We start from the raw sequence: 15,116 nt of genomic DNA on the forward strand, positions 1-15,116 counted from the left end.
TCGAAAGTGCAGTTTACGGTCCTCCCCCAGAAGATCAACCCCACAAAAAAGCCTGTCGGACCATTCTCTGCGGATTTAAGGAAGATATACCCCGGTTAGTTGTTAGCCAAGAAAGGTTGGGCGCACACGTAGGCTCCCCCACACTTCAACGGAACTGGTTGGGCACGGTTCAAGGAGCGGATCCACTGCACCGTTGCTCGATGAAAGAACCGGTAGGGACGGCCCACAGACATAAACACCAGGAACGCCTGGACGTAGAACAGCAGTGGCACCAGATCCTCCTCGGTCAAGTCGTCGTTCGTACTCAAGTACATGGTGCCGACCATGAAGCTCAAGCAGAAGTACATGAACAACCGGATCCAGTAGATTCCGGGGTTGCGGATATTGTTGAGCGTGTTGCGGTACATGAGAACGCTGAACTGACGCATCGCGGACGGCGACGGCTGCTCGATGTCCGGCAGATGCTGTAACGTGTTGCGGTCACTTTCGATGCGGTCGCTCAGCTCCTTGCGGATCTCACTCTGAGCGTAAGACTGCATCAGTTTGGACACATTCGCGTGGTCCTCGAAGTCCGTGTTCACTAGACTGATAAAGTACTCGGCCGGGTTCATGTACGTGGGGCAGTCGTGGCCGGCCGACGCAAAGTGCGGGATCATCAGACGACGAGGACCGCAGTACACAGTCTGGCCAGCCGACAGCACCACCACGTTCGTAAACATGTCGTACACCAGCGATGATGGCTGGTGGATCGTACATACAATGGTTTTACCCTCGGCACACAGCTTCACGATGAACTTCATGACGTTGTGCGTGGCACTCGAATCCAGGCCACTTGTGGGCTCGTCCAGGATCAAGAGGCTCGGGTTCGACAGCAACTCGATGGCAATACTGAGGCGGCGCTTCTGGCCGCCCGAAAGACCCTTTCGGAAGATGTCGCCTACCAGGGTGTGACGGCACGTGGCCAGACCCATGGCCTCCACCACGTCGTCCACGCGTGCCTCGATCTGCTTGGACGTGACGCTGTTCGGAAGACTGAGCTTGGCGGCCATGCGCATGGTTTCCAGCACGGTGAAGGAGCCGAGCAGCGAGTCCTCCTGGGCCACGTAGCTGGTCACTGCCCGGAACGTCTTGGCCACGCGGGCCTCGCCGTTGAGCTCAATGTCGCCTGTTACTTCTCCGGAGCTAATACGGTCGGCCAGTAAGTCCACCAGTGTAGTTTTGCCTGATCCGGACGGGCCCATGATGGCCGTGAGTTCTCCGGGTGCGCATCGGCCACTGACATTGTCCAAGATGGTTTTCTTTCCATGGGGGGCGTCGGCCGTCTTGCGAATCGCCACGGAGTAGCCGAGGTTGTTCCAACTAAGAACGCACGGATTGGAAATGTGCTGGTAGGACGGCTCAGGCTTGCCCCCGGTTTCCAGCGTGTCCATCGCTGCGTAGGGTGTCGAGTGCGGTGACGCCATGACAGAGATTGACGGGTGACGGTCCGGGTCCAGCACGAAGAAGCACAAGCTGTGGGCCGTGCTACCGGTGGAGGAACGGAGACGGTCGTGCTCCGACTGGGCGAGTTGGATTGTGACGGCCCGAGTGCAACCGGCTGGAGAGGCAGTGGCCACGCTCGTCAACGCGAACTGCAAAGTGTGCAAATCCTTGGCATCTCCCGGGTGCTGGCCAGGGCGTCTCGCCTTTCCAGCAGCAACAGGGACACGACGGAGAGGTATCAATGGGTCAGTACTGTATTACTTGCAGTAACGATACCGCTGATGGAGACGACGCTACACAGACGGGAACGAGGTCAGGCACTGGTCAGGCACCGCAATACTTGTACAAACATACACTTCCAGTCAATTTTGGCAAATTGAATGCCATGTGCCTGACCAACACGACCAGCACGAAAGTCAGGCGTAGCTACATTACGTCGGAGGCAAAAGATCTGGAGCTTGTCATAGCGAGAAGATGCACAGCCGGTTCACTGCGGCGTACCGCCGTTGCAGTGGCCATTCACCACCGATAAATCGTGGTCACTGACCAGGTCAGACCACTTGACGTTACAGCCGGCAACTCCCTAAACGTACATGGCGTGCGTGTCTTGTCGGGTTACGCCTGACTTGAATTGAGTCTTTCGAACCACAGGCTATTAGCTATAAATCAGGCGTAAGCTAAATAGTACATGTATGGTCAGCCTCGACTTACACAAGCCAACACACAACTTTGCCGCCGCAACCAGCCATTAGGTCATCCGAGTCTATAATTTGATTTCATATGCTTAAGCGCTGACAGTTGTGAACCCCTGCTTATTGGACTCGTAAACATGGGTATAACAATAAATTGCAGTTCACCACGACGCTGCTTCGATCTACATGTGCCATTTGATGCCGGACAGGTATTCTTATACTTCAGACGCAACGAAGGCGAGCGACGCCATCACCAATGATTCGCCACCGACCTCTATTTTAAGATCTCGAAACGAGCTTGCGATATTATCCTTTCGTCATTGACATTGAAATTTTTCATGATGTCCAGCTTCGCTACGCCTGACTCGAAATGCCTATCCGACGAGTTTGGTCAGGCGAAAGTGCGATTGCGATTGTGGGACACAATCCAATCAAAGGTGTTGCTATCATTCATCAAACTACACTATTAATAGGCAGCAACCGTCGCTAGTCCTTTAGGAAAACCAACTAATTAAGTTAGTTAGTTACTAACAAACCATATTATGACCGTCGTCATGGAGTCACCGCGTTCCGCTCGAGGTTTATCGTACGCTATGTTGGAATCGCACTCGCTCGAAACGCGTGGCAAACTGGAACCGTCATACCAACACTTAAACAACCCGTGCATACTCAGCTGGAACAACCTCAGTTATGCCGTGGCCACCCCCAAGCCGACCGGCATCAAAACCATCTTGGACAATGTCAGTGGCCGATGCGCACCCGGAGAACTCACGGCCATCATGGGCCCGTCCGGATCAGGCAAAACTACACTGGTGGACCTACTGGCCGACCGTATTAGCTCCGGAGAAGTAACAGGCGACATCGAGCTCAACGGCGAGGCCCGCGTGGCCAAGACGTTCCGGGCAGTGACCAGCTACGTGGCCCAGGAGGACTCGCTGCTCGGCTCCTTCACCGTGCTGGAAACCATGCGCATGGCCGCCAAGCTCAGTCTTCCGAACAGCGTCACGTCCAAGCAGATCGAGGCACGCGTGGACGACGTGGTGGAGGCCATGGGTCTGGCCACGTGCCGTCACACCCTGGTAGGCGACATCTTCCGAAAGGGTCTTTCGGGCGGCCAGAAGCGCCGCCTCAGTATCGCCATCGAGTTGCTGTCGAACCCGAGCCTCTTGATCCTGGACGAGCCCACAAGTGGCCTGGATTCGAGTGCCACGCACAACGTCATGAAGTTCATCGTGAAGCTGTGTGCCGAGGGCAAAACCATTGTATGTACGATCCACCAGCCATCATCGCTGGTGTACGACATGTTTACAAACGTGGTGGTGCTGTCGGCTGGCGAGACTGTGTACTGCGGTCCTCGTCGTCAGATGATCCCGCACTTTGCGTCGGCCGGTCACGACTGCCCCACGTACATGAACCCGGCCGAGTACTTTATCAGTCTAGTGAACACGGACTTCGAGGACCACGCGAATGTGTCCAAACTGATGCAGTCTTACGCTCAGAGTGAGATCCGCAAGGAGCTGAGCGACCGCATCGAAAGTGACCGCAACACGTTACAGCATCTGCCGGACATCGAGCAGCCGTCGCCGTCCGCGATGCGTGACTTCAGCGTTCTCATGTACCGCAACACGCTCAACAATATCCGCAACCCCGGAATCTACTGGATCCGGTTGTTCATGTACTTCTGCTTGAGTTTCATGGTCGGCACCATGTACTTGAGCACGAACGACGACTTGACCGAAGAGGATCTGGTGCCACTGCTGTTCTACGTCCAGGCGTTCCTGGTGTTTATGTCTGTGGCCGTCCTACCGTTCTTCATCGAGCAACGTGCAGTGTTCGCTCGTGAACGTGCCAACAGTTCGTTGAGTGTGGTGAGCTACGTGTGCGCCAACTTCTTGGCTACACTACCGGGTATCTTTAATCGCAGCGATGTCGACAGCTTTGGTGGTGCTTCTGGCGGGTCTGAACGCGTTCGAGTATTTCCTATTGAACCTGTTCTTGTCACTGGTAGTGGCCGAGTCGATGATGCACGTGATCGGAGCTGCCGTCCCGCACTATATTATCGGCATCGCGTTGGGTGCCGGCGTGTTCGGTATGTTCATGCTGTGTGAGGGTTTCATGGTTCCTCGTGACTCGATCCCGGACTACTGGATCTGGGGCTACTACCTGGCGTTCCACTCGTACTCGTTCGAGTCGTTCGTGTTCAAGCAGTTCGAGAACGAGACGTCGGACGCGGCTAAGGGAATTCTGACGAAATACGGCATGGAGGATGTGGATGTCACGCGGGACATGCTTCTATTAATCGTGTACATTATCGCGTTTCAGGCCATTTTCGCGGTAATATTGTGGAAATTCCACACTGGTCGTCGTTAGTTTCGTAGCGCGTAGATTGAATTAGCGAGTACCACAATAGGACCGGTAAGAAAAAAACATTTTATTTAGGTTGGGAAAAAGAGTCTTGAAAGATGTAAATATCTATTTTTGAAAGGCGCTCACGGCTATTAACCCTTTCACTACCAGAGTTTTTTTGTAGGTCCGCTCCGGACCTCTACCTCGACCACTAAGCTCTCAGTAAAAACAAAAATCAGCGTATGGTATGGCTTTGATTTTCCACATGGTTGGTGAAATTGTTGAGCGAAGTCGCTCACGGTACTGCTTCATATTCAAAATTTCGAACTGGCAAGGGGGGAACTGGCACAGAGATGGTTGGGCTGGAAGCGACGCGGGCATGCAGCTACTGCGGTGACGCGCCGTGTGAATGGGACCAGTACAGCAAGTACATCAGCAGCAGCAGGCTTCGAATGTTGACACGGAGGCGTGGACAACGAGATCCAAGGAGCGTCAAGAAGGCGCTAGTACAGCTATATTTTACAGGAAAAATGGGCGCCTGTGCAGGGAGGCGCGCGTCGAGCTGCCCCTCTGCGTCGACAAGCAGATCTCTCGCCTCAACACAATCGTCACGTACGTCTACACTGCTCTTTCTCCACGTTATGGCAGCTCAAGCTGATTGAGATACGTTATTGTCTTGTTCTTTTTCAGGCGTGTGTGTGCAAGGGGGTCTCCTGAAGCTTCGGCACACAGAGCGTCGAGGGCTGACCGGACGGCAGCTGAGTTATATGTAAGTGCGTCTTGAAAGTGAAAGGCTGTAAAGCAAACAACGTGGAACCCTCTGTGGCACCCTGTGCACCCGAAAAGCACTTTCCTGCTGGGAAATCCTCGCAGAGAGCAGAGATAACATGTTAAGTTTGCCTTTGGAGTGCTGCTTCGAGCTGGGCGTGATTGCATGGGGACTCGCGTCGGCTCCGACAACATCTTGAATGGGCTGGTTCGGGGCTGCTTGATTGCGGCACTCTTTTTGCCACCGTGCTTGCTGTACGGATGTCAACTTCTGAGCTACACGCCGCTTGAATTCGCGCAGCGTTACGCGTGCTGATGCATGTTTTCGCTACCTTTCGGAACAGTGCGAACGCGTTGATGAGCGCAAGGTCCAACGCCCACGTGAGGATGCTCATGGAGAGCCGCCTCTCCTTCCGTCGGATTGGATTGGTGCTCCGCAATTGATCCACTCGGTCTACGCCGTTCATGAAGAGGTTGTACGCTACTATCATGGCCGGTACCTGAAACGTTTTTCGGTGCATGACCTGGTCTCCAGTCCACCGCCGTAACGGAGCAAGACCACGGCATAGCTGAATTGCCTCTTGAGAATGCCCAGGCAGTACATCCTGCGAAGATGTACCTGCAAGATCGTTGGTGTAGAAGACCACAGTTTTCTTGTCGCGAAAAACGATGTAGCCCGCGTTTGAAGCTGATGTTGTTGGCGGAATGTACGGCGTCTGCCGGTGTGCTGGATTTTTTTTTTGCGCACGCTTGTGCTTCTCTTGAAGCTTCTCCCAGTCGGCTGGTACACCCAGCGCTGCAATAAGCTCCCACGAGCCTCGTTCAGCGTTATCGATCCTTGCTTCCGAAGCCTCCAAACGCTCGGCCATCCACTTGCCCTGTAATCCTATACGAACAGTTCCCAGCAGCTTCATTTCGCCATCCGTAAACGTTGTCAGAGTCTTAGCTAGATTGTGTCGAGTGTAGAAGTTGTCGCAAACGAGCAAACGGTGCTGGGTTGGTGCTGGATACGCCTTGGTTAGGTGGCCGCACATTGGGATCCATAGAGCACTAGCATCTTTACGTTTAATGCAGACATCGTCGCGATCTAGAGTTCGAAACAATGCTGATCTAAACGCTGGGAAGACGTCTACGTATTTGTCAGCCGGGGTGGTCTGTGTGCGATTGCCGGATCCATTATCCCACACCGAGTAGGCATACAGGCTCTCCCAGCCTACCACAGAGTAGATACTTATCTGGCTTCGACGGCATGAACGTTCTAGCCGATGATCGCGCCTTTGTGCGCACCGTGTTTTCATCTAAGCTGACAGCACCAACCGGAACTGCAATCGCGGCGAACTTCTCCTGTATTTGTGACATCAGTCGCCGGCTGTGCCACAACGGATCCTGCTCGCGCCGCTCGACTGGCACGCTGCCAGGTGCGTGCACCTGAAACCTCGCCCGAATATTTTTAAAGCGACTATCCTCCATTGTTGCCACAAAGTCGGACCCATAAACATTTTCTGAGATCATAGCTCTTTGATCTCGGTCACTGGGTTGAAACTCATCGCAATCTCTAAGCCAATATAAGCATCGAGCTCGCACACTGTTGCCTCAGGCTTTCCTTTCTCTTTGAGCATTTCGTTCGTCCACCTGTGCAACGAGTCCCGAAATTCTCTGGTAAAGAACAAGGAGAAGAGCCTGAGCTCTCCCCGCTCCTCGTAGGCAGCTTCACCCCCCCCCCTTGCGAATTATATGCAGACCGCTGTCATGAATGATGTAATCCACGTACGCGTTGCCAGTTCGCCTCTCCCCTGGTGGTAGCGCACCTGCAGTGGACTCGCTGTTGGATACGTCATCGCCCTCCGCGCCTTCGGTTCCGTTGGGTTCCCCTTCCTCTGTATCAGATACCTCAAAGGACCAGTCAGTGTCAGCGCCATCGTCGGCGTTCAGCAGCACGGTGATGTCCATCTTCACTGCAGGAGGAAAGCAAAAGTGCTAATACATCGCAAATTTGCGGATAGACAGCGAAATGTGTGCGGTAGAAGACCTCTTATTATTGTGGTCTTCACGGTACTGTGTTTGGTAGAGGTCCGCTGCGGACCTGTTAGTCTTGATGAGCTGGACGCCTTACCCTCGTAGACAGAAAATTGGCCAATGACTGAAAGCCTGCACCGCTGTTAGAGGTCCACTGCGGACATGTAAGCTCGCCGGATTTGGCTGGTAGTAAAAGGGTTAATAGGTAGACGAGCCCCACCTCATTCGAGTCGCTCAAAAGTTGTGCAGTCGCTCGGTGAGGCTCAGCATGGTGCTGGTCTCTGCCACGAACAATGAAAATGATTTTTAACTCTTTAATCCCTTCTGAATGTTCAGCGGTACGTCTACGATGAGTGCAGACTCTAGTGTCTATCCACGATGACCAATCTGGCAATCTGGGGCTAAAGGTTTCACTACATACGAGTCATCGTAGATCTTGAAATCGAAGGCGTGAATCGATTTGAGATAACAGCGATCGTACATTTCCTTCACTTCGGTTTGTAGTTTGGCAACCGAGTTCTCTCCAACTAGGGGCACTAAAGCAGCCATTTGTACCAGCAAACGGAGCGCCAGTGTCATCTACCAACTGAAACCAGACTTTTGGCACCTCCACAACGAGCGCGGTCGCTACATTTTTGCCATACTCGTCAATTACAACATCAGCATGGAGAAGGAAATCCAGAGCGTCTCGTAACGTCTTGTACACTTCGAGGTAGCTGGGATTGACACTATGGGGGTCCTAGACCTAGAAGATGGTACTGGATCCACACCTGCGTCTAGGATACGTCGTGCGATTGCGGACTGCCAGAAGGCCAGGTCCTCATCCCGTCAACGACGCTTGTTCGCGGAAGCAACCTATTGGGACGGCAAGACTACTAAGGCCATGTTCAGGCGAGCGTCCAACAAGTTCCAAGATAGCACGATCCGTCGCCTAGATCCGGTTCCCGGCAGTCCAAAAAGAGAGATACACGCCAAGGCGGACACTCTCGCGGATGCGTGGACGCCGATTTTTCAGCAGGACGTACGCCTACCTTTAGCCCAAGCTGCAGTGGTAACGTGGATTGAACAGGTGAGCGAGACGTCGTCTGAACAAAAGGCGGTGAAGGACCTTATCACTGCTGAGGAGATTGAGGCGGCTATCTCGGACTGCAAGGCGGGGAAGGCAACTGGGCCGGATCTTCTCGGAAATGATTGGTATCGCGCATATCAGGACCTCCTGGTTCCCATATTTGGTATCCTGCTCAATGCGTGGTATTCCGAGGGGTCCTTTCCCCGTTCCTTCCTAGAGTCCAATACCTTCTGCCTGAAGAAAGGGGGGAATCAGCGCAATGCGCTCAACTATAGGCCAATTGCCCTTCTTAACACCGACTACAAGCTCCTCTCCAGAATCCTGACCAAGCGAGTACGGCGGACACGGGTTGATCGAGTGCATCCAAACCAGAAGGGGTTTGTCCCAGGCCGCACGATACATGAGACTCTTCATATATTCGACGCAGCCCAACGCCTCATCGAATTGGATGGTACTCAAGCAGAAGCGGTCGTCCTGTTCCTCGACTTTATGAAGGCATATGACTCCCTATCCAGGACCTTCCTACTCATGACACTAAGGAGGCACGGGTATCCCAAGAGGTTTATTCGGACGGTAGAGCTGCTACACGATGGCACATCCACAAGGTTTCTCGCGAACGGGTTCAGCACTCGGAGCGTACGCGTGACCAGTGGCATTCGTCAAGGCTGCCCTTTAGCCCCGCTCCTCTTTATCTTAGCGTTAGAGGCACTGTATCAAGAGCTGGATCGCCACCCTGATTTACCAGGCATCCAGCTCCGGTCTCAGGGTGGGGTGGTCGATGTCTGCGTCGCTGGCTATGCCGACGACACGGCGTCTTATTTGGCGTCCAGCAGACACGTACCGCGGCTTCTGGAAGTGACTGATGCATTTGGGGCAGCGTCGGGGCTGCTGCTGAACCACACGAAGCCTAGGGTGCTTGCTCTTCATCCTGCTGGAGTTCAGCATCCTGTCATATTACCACCGCCGCTGAAGCTGCAGCCGGTGACCGACCACGACAGATACCTTGGCATTCAGGTCGGCAGCCGTCCGGATGCAGAGCAATCCTGGCGGCTAGCAGAAAATCAACTTGTTACCCGCCTGACTCTGACGTGTTGTAAAGCCCTCACAGTGGACCACCGCAGCTCGATTGCGACGGCGGTGATTATTCCAAAGCTGACCTACATCGATCGGCACGCCTGGCCCTCCTCGGGTACAATCAGTCGGGTGTCCAAGAAGATAAGAAATTTTTTATTGCATGGAGTCTTCGCATTGGACATCCCCTCAGCCCGGGCTTGGCTGAACGCCTACCTCGCTGCTCTTCCCAGAACAAGAGGAGGCTTGGCAGTTCCGAACCTCAGGGTGGAGCTTATGGCGATGGCTGGAGCGGCAGTGGAACGGTGGGCACTGGTAGGGACGCACACCGTCCACATCGTTGGGGACATTCTCATCACTCGGCCGTCACACGCTGGAGAGGTGGCCCCGCGCACCGTTCTGACACCGGACATCACCTGACAGGTGCGCAAGCCCATACGGATTCTACCTACTATGTGGCAGACCGGCGTGTCCATGGTCAAACAGTCAGCCGCGCCTCCGTCAGGCCTGGTACCTGTCAGTATGGCGAACGGTCTATATCAACTGGCCCATCCCTTCGGCATGATTTTCGTTCACTGGAAGTCGTGTGGGTGCCGCTGTCGGATCGATGGTTCCCGCCTCAGAACCTCCACAACATGGCGGTCTTTCATGCACGCAGAGGTGGCCACGGTCGGGCCGCTGTGTACAGAGTGGTTGCCGTATGCAGCCCTGAACGATCTACAGCTGTACGATGGGCTCAGTGGTCGAGTGTTCAGTGGTAAGCACTTCGGAACTTTCATGCGCTCACATCAGCTTGTTCGCGATATTGTACACTGGCGGGGGGCAGGAGACGGCCGTCTGGACTGCACCCTGCTGTACCCGCAATCGCAGCTGACGCAGCGAACCCGGCTTTAGATGGAACAGTTCCTCCTCGCCCTCCTCATCAGTTTCCCTGGACTCCTGAGCGCGACCTTCCACAGCTCGGAGGGGCGCATCCGTGCAGTGCTAGAGGACCACCCGCTGACGGTAGAACTCGACTTTGACATGCCCCCCACGGCCTGGGCCACGACAGCGCCAGGACAATGGCGCCCGATTAGCCAAATGCTCAGCAGCGGGAAACTAGCTCGGAGCGTCGCCACTGCGCTGCGTCCCGAGGTCACGGTACGAGCGGTACATCCCCACCCTCGGCTCAGCCGCCTCGTATGCCTACGGCGAGCTCGGATCTTCTGGCATCGATCTCGGAGGCAGTATCGTGCTGCCGCGGCGGCTCGGCCCAACCAAAAAGGGGAGGCCAGCTCGATCAGGCGGTCGACACGCTGGGAGGTGGCTAAGTGACAAGTGCGTGTGGGGCTGGATGCTCTGGAATGGAAGCGTCTTCGCTGAATAGTCGGACTTGGACCATGGGGAGAGCAGCTCCTCATTCGAATCAAGAACTATGCGTGCTCGCTGTGCGACCCTACGCGAGGCTTCCCGGGATGTCCCCACCCGGAGTGCTTTCGAGCTCGTCATGTGAACCTTTTTCATGTCTTTTGGTCCTGCCCGGCGGCCGCAGCGCTTCGTCGGGTGTTTCTGCGTCGGTGGCGGTGTGAGGATCTGGGGACCCCGGCTCTGATCGAATCGATCTTTGGGCTTGCGTTGTCCAGACTACCCAAGTAAGTATGGACTGATGTGTCTCACTTGTACCCGTCCATGACCGCCATGGATTTAGACCAGCTCACGCCGGTCCTCACGGACGTAGCTGAAAGCTGTTGGTGACTCGGAGCGGCGCTATACCTGCACGGCGTCTGGTGGTGGAGAGTCGCTATTTCGATTCTCTCAACAACGTCGCTGTGAACTACCACACGACCGTATTGAGGTCGCGTTTGGCATGTAGTTATGACACGGTGCATCACCACCTACGCCTTAAAGCTGCTCAACTCCATTATGAACGTGCGATCAACGTTATGAGAAGGGTTTTCAGAGATAAGGGTGTTGTCCCGTGTGGCCGCGGCACCGTGGGCTCCACGCGATTTCTTCTATTTTTCGATCGGGGATCCCATGGAAATCCCGGTCCGGGGGGGGGGGAGTGGAGCGGTCGTAGTGTCCTTGGGGACGGACGCGGCTAGCTATAATCTGTGCTGGGTGGGTATTATGGCCTACGGGTCACCGAGAATGACCAACAATCTTGCGGAGTCGCTTGGACTACTCACGGGGCTCCGGGCCTGTCTACAGGCGGGCTGGTCGCCTCTCCACGTAGTAGGTGACAGTCAACTGATGCTGAACCAGCACCGACGCAGGCGTCCTCCCAAGGCGCATCACCTCAGGGCGGTTAATTTTCAATGCCAACGAGTGGCGGGACAGCGGACAGTGCTGTCCTGGAGGCACCATTACAGGGAGCACAACAGGATGGCTGACGCTCTAGCTAACATGGCGATGGACGCCCGTCGTAGCGCTCAAGTTCGACTCACGCACGAATCTAGCCCTTTCGAGCGCTGGGCTACCATTTACGCTCAGGCGGTCAACGATGTTGGCCACTGGTTACAGCGAGACCAACATGAGAATTTTTCGAGATCCGTGGCCTCATCACTGTAAGGTGATGGGGCATCCTTGTGACCTTGGGTCATAGGGCAGGGTGGGTGGATTGAGACGGCCGCCGGCGATGTAACGGGGTACGTAGCACTAAGTGTACCCTGGTTACATGAAGTGTGACACTTCACACTTCAGGAGTATGACATGTCATACTCCGGGATATTTGGTACAAGGTACCAAGGTCATTCAAAACCAACCATTGGTTAAATGACATTGCATTTCTATAGGTAACTGATAGTTTGTATTAACCTCAAGCTTAACCTACCTATAAATATACTCAGTTTACAATCTACCTTATTTAGGTCACTTCGCTCTCTTTAATTAAAGAGGGGACCTGTGAACTGCCGTTCACTGAGAGTTTGTATACTCTCGGAAGATAACTTCCTCTAGCGCAAGGTGCTGTGTGACCCCGTCACACTTGGTAGCACTTGTAGTCAATCACGCCATCGTGGGTAGACTACCTGAACCTCCGAAGTTCGTTGCCATGGATAGGAACGACTTCTCCCATATGAACGACTCTCAGTTCGAGTCGGTTCGGAAAGATGGCAGGCATCTTCGGGATGGAGGCCCCTGCAGAGCCCTGGTGGTATCAACACCCGGCTGAGCAGCTCGAGCGCGTCAATGCATTCGACGCGTACGAGCAGGGCCTCATCGCGCATGTGCGGGAGAACCTGCAGGCTCCGGCGGCGGAAGCAAACCCGCCTCACCCGAAGCCAATACGGCTGAAGGTAAAGCCGTATGAAGGGAAGGAAGGCGAGAACCTTCACTTCTGGGTCCGAGAAGTAGAGCTCGCGATGGACGCGGCTCTGATCTCGACCCGAGCAACTGCGTGTTGCTTTTGCACTCTCCAACCTTAGCGGTCGTGCTAAGAGTTGGGTGTACACTCGGGAAGCGACATCCCCTGGATGTTTCACATCCTGGGCTCAGCTGTGCGAACAGCTCCGAGCCGCGTTCCTCCCGGCGAACTACGAGTACCGCCAGCGTTCGCGCTTCCTCGCGTGTAAACAAGGAAGACGCGAACTGCACGAGTATGTGCAAGAGATACGGGAGCTCACGGCGTCCCTAGTGGGAAACCCACTCAATGAACACATCAAGATGACTGTGTTCATGGACGGCCTTCGAGTGGGCCCCGCACGCACTCAGCTGTTCCGGGTGCAGGCACGCACCCTTGAAGAGGCGATTCAAGTGGCTCTTCAAGAAGAATACAGCCATCGCCAGGCGCGTACGCCGGCCTCAGCGTGGCCTGGGAGTTCCTTGTCGGCTCCCGGTCGAACAAGCCCCAACGGACCAGTTCCCATGGAACTCGGGTCCGCCGAACAGCGTGACATCCGCTGCTTCGGCTGTGGGAAGATGGGCCACTTCAAGCGCGACTGTCCCGCGGAAAGACTCCGCAGACGGTCCTTCCCCAAGCCCGTCCTCAAGGGTCGCTGGCAGAAGCCAGGATCCCGGGGACAGGGGAACGCAGGGAACCAGTAGGGGCGGGGCGCCCTACTGGGGAAGAACTAAGTCTTCGTGATGGGTGCGCGGGTGGCGCGTACCACGGGGACTTAGCCCCTGAGAGTCTTCGCACTCTCGAATCGGCGAAGAGCAGCGGCGGGTTGCTCGTAGTACACGGATGTGTACGGGGGTACGATCACCCCTTTAGAATCTTGATTGACTCTGGGGCGTCGAAGAATTTCGCACGCCGCCAGACGGTTGCTCGTAACAGCAACAAGTTGTCCGAAGCTTTGCGAGAAAGCAAGGGCAACGGGACGGTGTCAGTGCGACTGGCCGACGGGAAGGTCGTCACTGTCCCCAACGTCCAAGTGGATCTGGCTGTCAAGTTTGAAGACTTTGACAGCCTCGAACAGTTCACTGTTCTCGATATGGATCCATATGATATGATCCTGAGCATGCCCTGGCTTGAGAAGCACGAGCCCTGGATCGACTGGCGAGGCAAGGCAATCGGTGCCAGCCGCCCTGCGCAGTCCGACAGAGCATTGGTGAGTCATGTTCCCACCTCTGTCAGGACCCGGGGCGCCCGCGAGGGCTGCCAGGGTACCAAAGCATCCAGCAGATGCTTGGGAGTCGTCGACGTATATGACGACTCCGAAGGATGTTTTGATGGTGGCCGCGCCCAGAAGAGGCGCCGGCCAAGTGGGTAACTTAGGTCCACAGGCGGGTAACTTAGTTCCGCAGACAGCTGCAGCTGTCATGAACACTGAGAACAGCGTGTTCAGAGTGGGTAACAGAGTTCCCACTCACGGTCGCCCAGACCATAACTGAAGAGGAAGACGTCGGATACGCTTCCTGTGTGAGTAACACAGTGCCACACGCGGTCGCCCAGACCTTAACTGAAGAGGAAGGCGTTGAACACGCTTCCTGTGTGGGTAACACAGTGCCACACGCGGTCGCCCAGACCTTAACTGAAGAGGAAGGCGTTGAACACGCTTCCTGTGTGGGTACAACAGTACCACACGAGGCCACGAGTGCCTCGGATGTCGTAGCGACGACATCCCTAGACGTGGGCAGCAAAGCTCCCCGTCACAGAAGCCGTCGGCAAAGACGCCGCCGCCGCCTCAAGTCGGATCCGAACTTCGTTCCGATCGACGTCGCTTCAAGCGACTCGGAGTCCAGGGCCCGGGCTCCTCCGACAAGGCCGGTGGAAGAGTGTTATCACATCTTCGATAGCGAGACGGGTTTACCCGTCAAGGCATCTAGTGTCCACTTGGAACCGTTGCCAGAGGTTGCAGAGATACTGAACCTCGAGGAAATGACGGCTGAGTCTTTCCTGGCCAACCTCAAGGCTGGAGAGATCGCTAAGATGGTACTCATGAGACCTGAGACCACTCAGGAGGAGCTGAACTCCTCCTCTGTCTTGGACGAGAACGTCCTGGAAGACATGAACAAGCAGCGTCAGGCGCGCTTGGGTTCTGAGATTCTCAAGAACCCCAAGGATCCGGTGTATCCTTTGGTGACGGAGTATGCGGACGTGGTGAATAAACACCCACCGACCCAACTCCCACCGGATCGAGGCGTACGGCACGAGATTGATCTCGTGCCCGGCACAAAGTATTGTGTCACGAGGCAATGGCCTCTCCCGCGCGAACAGTGCGAGGTCATTGATGCCTTCTTCGCCGCGAAAG

At 55.2% G+C, this 15,116-nt stretch overlaps 2 protein-coding genes across 2 annotated transcripts; one reads left to right on the forward strand and one right to left on the reverse strand.

Moving 5' to 3' along the window:
• Positions 1–95: 95 nt before the first annotated feature.
• PITG_16912 (ATP-binding Cassette (ABC) Superfamily) lies at positions 96–2,001 on the reverse strand (the record flags this gene model as incomplete). The annotated part of the gene is made up of 2 exons (XM_002897288.1): positions 96–1,685; positions 1,984–2,001. 2 exons carry the CDS (start codon positions 1,999–2,001, stop codon positions 96–98), a joined length of 1,608 nt encoding a protein of 535 aa, XP_002897334.1.
• Positions 2,002–2,512: 511 nt separating this feature from the next.
• PITG_16913 (ATP-binding Cassette (ABC) Superfamily) lies at positions 2,513–4,746 on the forward strand (the record flags this gene model as incomplete). Its single annotated transcript, XM_002897289.1, has 4 exons — positions 2,513–2,575; positions 2,699–4,042; positions 4,149–4,508; positions 4,705–4,746. The coding sequence occupies 4 exons, from the start codon at positions 2,513–2,515 to the stop codon at positions 4,744–4,746; spliced, it is 1,809 nt and encodes a 602-aa protein (XP_002897335.1).
• Between the last annotated feature and the right edge of the window lie 10,370 nt (positions 4,747–15,116).

Source organism: Phytophthora infestans, genomic scaffold (genome assembly GCF_000142945.1).
Source record: "Phytophthora infestans T30-4 supercont1.46 genomic scaffold, whole genome shotgun sequence".
In the NCBI taxonomy this organism is placed as follows: domain Eukaryota; phylum Oomycota; class Peronosporomycetes; order Peronosporales; family Peronosporaceae; genus Phytophthora; species Phytophthora infestans.